Genomic DNA, 7186 nt, shown 5'->3' on the forward strand with positions numbered 1-7186 from the left:
GAGACCAACTAGCAGACGCGGATGCGCAGACGCACGGACTCTGGGTGATGGGCGCACGTCGAAGCAAAGCCCGTGAGGACGTTGCCCGCCATCTGGAGAAAATAACGCTAATTCTAGCGCACGGCGAAGCAAGGGCCGCAAGGACGCTGCGCTCCATCTGGAGAAAATAACACTAATCTAGAGCACTTTCTCCGTTAGGGTCATGCATCCGAAACCATGCGTTTAGAGGTGCAGCCGTGTGCACGGCATGACACCAGAGAGGAACGAGCAGTACAGGTGAAATAACACTTGTGTACCCCAAGGCGACAAAGCTTCTGTTTTTGTGCCTTCGGCTTGCCGACACCGGCGTCTACCATGGGAAAAGACGCAAGAGCAAAGCGCACGTTTCGAGAAGAATGGAGAAAGGACAAGAAACTGAGCGGTAAGAAAAACGGAAACTATTCTTTAGGCGTTTAGTCGCATGCCGCTTAGTATCTAATATGCATATTACCATGCGTTACAGGATGGATTTCGTCACGTGACGGCGGAACGACTGCTCACTGCAAGTACTGCAATTGCAACATTCGACCCCACTACAGTGATCTGTTGAAGCACGCAGAAACCAAAAAGCACCGCGAGTGCGCAGTAATCCCAAGTTCGCAACAAAAACTGCCGCAGCTTCTAGCGTCTTCGAGTCGAACGTACTATGAAAAGGCTCGCCGAGAGTTAAGGATCGCCTTGTACACTGCAGTGCACACTTCCATAAATGCTGTCGACGAACTTGGTGAGATTCTGCATTCCGAATTCAATGATTTTGATCTGCACAGAACGAAGTGCACGGCTATAATTACGAATGTTCTCTTCCCGTACTTCACGGAAAACATGGACAAACAGCTGAACGGCTCCAGCTATTCTCTAATGGTGGATGAATCAACCGATGTATCCACGACAAAGCAACTTTGCATGGTTGTGCGGTTTCTGAGTTTAGAAGAAAACAGGATTGCAACCACCCTTCTTGATCTCGTAGAGCTGTCTGATGGAACGGCAGAAACGCTTCACGACACGGTATTGAAGACGTTGGACAAGCACGGCCTATCGATCAAGAACTGTCTCGGACTCTGCACCGATGGTGCAAATGCCATGTGCGGCAAACACAATTCTCTGTTCAGTCGTCTTAGTGAGGACAACAAAGACTTGATTCTGATCAAATGCTCTTGCCACAGCCTGGACCTTGTGGCATCCAAGTCGATGGAGGCGATTCCTTCTGCGGTTGAGCACTTAGTGCGAGAAACCTACAACTACTTTGCACACAGCAGCTGCCGGCAAGATGCTTATAAGAGACTGTATGCCAGTATGACAGTGGAAGATGAAAGTGCAAATCCACCGCCCAAGATTCTGTCGCTTTCGCAGACGAGATGGCTTGCTATTGCAGACTCTATAGAAAGAATTTTGGCGCAGTACCAGTCTCTCGAAGCGTTTTTTGAGAAAGCAGAAGATCGCAGCTACAACGTGCGCATTTTACGAGAGATGTATCGAGACAGAAAAAATTATGTTTACCTCGTGTTTCTTGCCTCAGTTCTCCGTAACGTTAGGCGAGTGAACAAAATGTTCCAAACAAACACAACTGACCCACTGGTTGTCTTCCAAGAGCTAGAAAATTTGTATTTGGAAATTCTTAGGCGGATTTTGAATCCATCAGTTTTGAGGCACAACACAACGGCAAGTCTGCTGTCGCTAGACCTGGCAAAAATGAAGTCGATTTTCCTGCAACCAGAGGTAGTGGACCTAGGTGACGTCTTCAGAGAGAAGATTTCACTAGTCCCTATTGAAGACCAACGGGCCGTGAGGGAGCGCTGTTTCCAATTCTTGAGGCAAATGGCGATGGGACTGCAGCAGCGACTTCCAAATGCCTCCTCTGCATTTCGAAGACTGTGTGCCATAAATCCCGATGGCATAGAAAGTGCTAAGAGCCGTGAATGCATAATGAAGCTACCGCTGCATTTTTTTTGGATGTTCCTCAATCGAACTGGAGTCTGAAATACGCCAGCTGCAGAGTGTTAGCGGTGCACTTGATCGCGCATCATGTTTGACTTTCTGGCACGCAGCGGCATCGTACAAGGACCCTTGCGGCGAATGCCCTTTTCAACACCTGGCGCAAGGAGCACTGAAAATTTTGACCCTTCCAATTTCTAACGCTGATGCAGAGCGCGTGTTCTCTTGCGTGAACTTGACGAAAACAGAGATCCGTAACAAAATGAAGCTGGACTTGCTCATGGCGATTATGCGAATCAAATTTGGGCTACGACTTCAAGAAAAAACAGCATCATCGTTTGACGTTCCTGCTGAGTTGTTGAATAGAATGTGCCAAAATTACTCCGGCATGAACACTATCTACTCTAGATAAACTACGCGGACTGAACTTTTATTTATTTGCAACGTACCTGATGCTTGAAGGCCAAGCAAGAGAACCAAATTTCCTTGCTCTTTATTTACTCTGTGTTCTTGTGTTGATTCAAAATGATATTATTTATTGTTCATTAATAAAAGTTGCTTATAATAATGGTACTTTTCTACTTGGCTACAAATTTGGCGCCAAGACTAGGTGGCGTGGCTACTTTTGGCTACATTTAGCCTCAGTTCTGGCTCTTTTTGAAAAATTCCCAACGGCAACCCTGGCTCCAACTCGCGCCGTCGCTCGCGGCGTCGCGGCGGTATATGAGCAGCTGCGCTTGTTTCTAGGTGGCTTTGGCTCAACTCTTGCAAGATGGGCTGGGTGGGAATCGAACCAGGGTAACCGGAGTGTGAGACGGAGACGCTACCACTGAGTCACGAGTACGATGCTTCAAAGCGGTACAAAAGCGCCTCTAGTGAATGCGGTGTTGCCTTAGAAACGAGCTGTTTCTAAGGCTCAGGCGTGCGTCGCTTGCTCAGGCGCACATTTCGTTGCCGCGCCGAACGCTGCGTTGCTCGACGCTCACCGCGTCCAATGCGGGGCGCGTAGTCGCTGCGCCGTAGCCCTTTACACCCCTTGACGGATCGACGGGAACGCTGTCGCGTTCCACTCTTGAAGGCGAAGCAGAGTAACGCATGAGTTGTTTCTTCGTCTAGCCGAACCAAATATAGCCAAGCAACAGCAGTTCACCAGGCTAAACAGTAGTTCAAGAACTAAAATAAAGGCTAGTATGCTTCGCATCCTGGGCTTAACCTTAGCTAAGCCACAGCCATTTTTGTTTGTGATAGTGGTCGCGGTCGGTTTTGCGTGAGTGATTTGGCGAACTTGCTCGTTGGGCCTAGGGACGTAGGCCTAGCGATGAAATCGAAGAACGTGAAGGCCGCGGGGGACGGGGAGCAAGTGCAGTGCGATGAGTGCCTGCGATGGTGCTTCCTCGACGAGACTGAATTCCAGAATTTAGCAGACGCGGAGGGGTCTAGTTTCACGTGCAGGTCGTGCGATGGCGTCAGGGAAGCCGTCCAAAAACTGGAAGGGAATTGGGCGGCTAATTAAGAGGAAGCTTTAGCTCGGGCCCAACTCCGACGCGGCCTATTCAAATACACGTAAAAACGCAAAAAAACGTTTTTCTGAGATAACCCCTGGACCGATTTTAATGAAATTTGTTGCATTTGGAAGATAAAGTTAAATTCTAGTGACTGTTGGTAGCGGAATTTTGATTTAGGGTTTGAATTTTGTTAAAAAGATTTTCAAAAATTCAAAAGCTTGAAAAAAATAGAAGCACGAAGTTTACAAACTAATAGCTCTGCATCAAGAACAGATATCGCGGTTCTATAAACGGCATCCATTAGATCACTGAAAGCGGACAAATTTCATATGTTATTTTACATCTTACGTGAATTTGTTACGTTGTTTTCGAGGGTTCTGCAAAAGTTGTAACTACATAATAATAAATTTTTTGAGATTCATGTGTAAGATGTCAAATTTGTCCGCTTTAGATGTGCTATTAGGTACAATTCACAGAATTGCGATATAATTTTTTCTTACTGAGTTACAGAGTTGTAAACTTGATAGTTTAGTTTTCTCAAAATTTGCAATTTTTGCCAATTTTTAATAAAAAATTGACGACCTAAATCGAAAATTCGAAACCAACAGTCACTAGACTTTAAGTTTTTCTTTTAAATGCCACAAACCCCATTAAATTTGGTGCAGTGGTTGCCGAGAAAAACGAATTCTCCTTTTACATGTATTTAGATAGGAGAACCCGAGCTAAAGCTTCCTCTTAAGAGGAAGCTTTAGCTCGGGTGCTCCTATCTAAATACATGTAAAAGGAGAATTCGTTTTTCTCGGCAACCACTGCACCAAATTTGACAGGGTTTGCTGCATTTAAAAGAAAAACTTAAAATCTAGTGACTGTTGGTTTCGAATTTTTAAGTTAGGTCGTCAATTTTTTATAAAAAATTGTCAAAAATTGCAAATTTTCAGAAAACGAAACTATGAAATTTACAACTCTGTAACTCAATGAGAAAAAATGATATCGCAATTCTGTGAATTGTATCTGATAGCACATCTAAAGCGGACAAAATTGATATGTTACACATGAACCTCAAAAAATGCATTAATATGTAATTACAACTTTTTCAGAACCCTCGTAAACAATGTAACAAATTCACGTAAGATGTAAAATGACATATAATATTTGTCCGCTTTGAATGATCTAATGGATGCCGTTTACAGAACACGATATCTGTTCTTGATGCAGAGCTATTAGTTTGTAAACTTCATGCTTCTATTTTTTTCAAATTTCTGAATTTTTGAAAATCTTTCTAACAAAATTCAAGCCCTAAATCAAAATTCTGCTTCCAACAGTCACTAGAATTTATCTTACTCTCTCAAATGCAACAAATTTCATCAAAATCGGTCCAGGGGTTATCTCAGAAAAACGTTTTTGCGTTTTTACATGTATTTGAATAGGCCGCGTCGGAGTTGGGCCCGAGCTAAAGCTTCCTCTTAAGGCAAACCTGAGGGAGGAGCAGGAGAAGCGGGTAGCGCTGCAGGCGAAACTTGAAAATTTCGTCAAGGTGGAGGCAGCCCAGGCCGCGCAGTTGGTAAGGTCTGTGGCCGAGCTTGACGAAGAGAAAGAAAGGAGCGCCGAACTGAAAAAGCGGCTCGACGCACTTGAGACGCGGGCAGCGGAGAATGTCGGGTCAGGACACCAAAGCGGTGGCAAAGACTCAGAAAGAAGGGTAGACCCTACAGGCGAAGTGGGAGGCAGGGAGCCAAAGCAAGCGGTCGCCAGCTCGCCGCCGGTGAATCGACTTAGCTATAGTGAAACAGCGCAACACGCCCCGAGTGAGACGACGCTGCAGCCACAGGAAGCTGGAAAGAGCGGCACCTACCTTGAGGCCACGCGGAAAAAGCAGGAGCCCAGGGGACAATGCCCTTTGTCGAGTCAGAATCACGGGGAAAAGGACACAGGGAAGCAGGGAGAGGTAGGAGAAAGTGAAAGGGTGATTATCGCTGGCGACTCAAACATGGCTGGGTGCTCAAAAGCAATTGTGGAGAGGGCGAAAGGCGACAAAAGAGTGGCGGTAGGCACATTTCCAGGGCGGACACTGAGTTCTGTCATGGAGCGAGCAAAAGAAAAGCTCACGGAAAATGCCCACGCTCGCAACCTTGTCGTGGTTGCAGGTGGGCTAAATGACGTCCTAAACAGGAAAGGGCCAGGACTAGCCCAGCGCTTGGCGAAGGGGGTGGACGATTTGCGCGAGCTATCCCCTCAAGTGCAGATCGTGGTGTGCACGGTGCCGGAGGTGCCTGTGCGTGACAGTCACGTACAAAGAGCCGCAATGGCTGCCAATGAGGCAATGTGGAAAATGAGCCGAGAGAAGTGCTTCGAGGTTGTCGAAGTAAACAGAGAAGTGAGAAGTTGTGGTGGTTTTAAACGAGATGGGATCCACTTCAATTACAGGCTAGCACGGGAAGTGGGCTGGCGACTGGGGGGTCGCGCTGTTGCTTTTTTAGGGGGCCCGCGGGCGCTCAGGAGGTCAGAGTAGGTAGTAATGAAGAAGGTCCCCTAGGGGAACATCAGCAGAGCATCGCCGTCGATAACAGAAAAAGGAGGAAAGCAAGAACAAGAGCTCGCCATGCAATAGGCTACATAAACATGCAGAGCGGCAGAAGAAAGGAAAAGTGGGCAGAGATTGAGGAGCAGTTGCATAGAGAACAAATAGGGGTGTATGCGGTTACAGAAACGCACCTTAGAGACTCAGAAGAGCCGCCAGTTATTGAGAATTATGTATGGGAAGGGTGCAACAGGGCTAAGTCGGAAAGAAAGGGAGGGGGAGTCGGAATGCTCATCCATCAGGGAGCCGAATGGAAAACAGTAAATTCACAATGTCAAGAGCATCTTTGGTTATCAGGCACAATAAGTGGGAAAGAAACTTGGCTGGGAGTTACGTATTTGTGGACCGGAAAAAATTGCACAGAGAAGAATAAAGAATTAGTGGAATGCATAAGCGCTGATATTAAGGGTTTCGGGAATGGTGCTGAGGTTGTCCTATTAGGTGACATGAATGCCCACATACAGGATTTAGATGGCTATACCGACAATAATGGGAAGTCAATGCTAGACCTTTGCGAGCAACATAACCTCGTGATCGTGAATACAGGGCCTAAGTGTGAAGGACAGATCACGTGGGAAGTGGGAAACCGACAATCGACCATTGATAACTGTCTGATGACAGAAGGAATTCATGATAAGTTGAGAGAAATGGTCATCGATGAGGAAGGGTTTAGCAGCATAGGGGGTGACCATAAACGCATCATTTTGAAAATGGGATATGCAGTTGGGAAAGAGAGCAAGGAAAGCACAATGGCCAGTCCAAATTTAATCGCCGAACAAATAGCAAATATAGTCACTAGAGTTGAAGAAGAACTTGGCAAGTGGCCAAGTAAGGAGTGGGAATATGGTGAGCTTCTAAGTGTAATAACGACAGAAATACGGAAAGAGAAACAACATGTTCGTTGCAAAGGAAAAAAGAAACCGAAAAGCTGGTGGAACAAGGAGATACGAGAAGCGATCACCGAACGACAGAAAGCATCTCGAGAACACAGGCAGGAAAAGAAGACCCAGTTGCCACAGGATGAAGTAACCAGTAAATGGGAAATATACCGGGAGAAAAAGTCTATGGTTCAAATTCTGGTGCAAGCAATATTAAAAGGTGAAAGTGAACGTTGGTTGTCAGAAATACGTGA

At 46.2% G+C, this 7186-nt stretch overlaps 1 protein-coding gene across 1 annotated transcript; it reads left to right on the forward strand.

The window, feature by feature from the left end:
- Positions 1-294: 294 nt before the first annotated feature.
- LOC139050452 (zinc finger protein 862-like) lies at positions 295-2147 on the forward strand. The gene is made up of 3 exons (XM_070526869.1): positions 295-421; positions 503-1488; positions 2085-2147. The coding sequence occupies exons 1-3, from the start codon at positions 355-357 to the stop codon at positions 2145-2147; spliced, it is 1116 nt and encodes a 371-aa protein (XP_070382970.1). The 5' UTR covers positions 295-354.
- The last annotated feature ends 5039 nt before the right edge of the window (positions 2148-7186 follow it).

This window comes from Dermacentor albipictus, chromosome 1 (assembly GCF_038994185.2).
Source record: "Dermacentor albipictus isolate Rhodes 1998 colony chromosome 1, USDA_Dalb.pri_finalv2, whole genome shotgun sequence".
NCBI lineage: Eukaryota > Metazoa > Arthropoda > Arachnida > Ixodida > Ixodidae > Dermacentor > Dermacentor albipictus.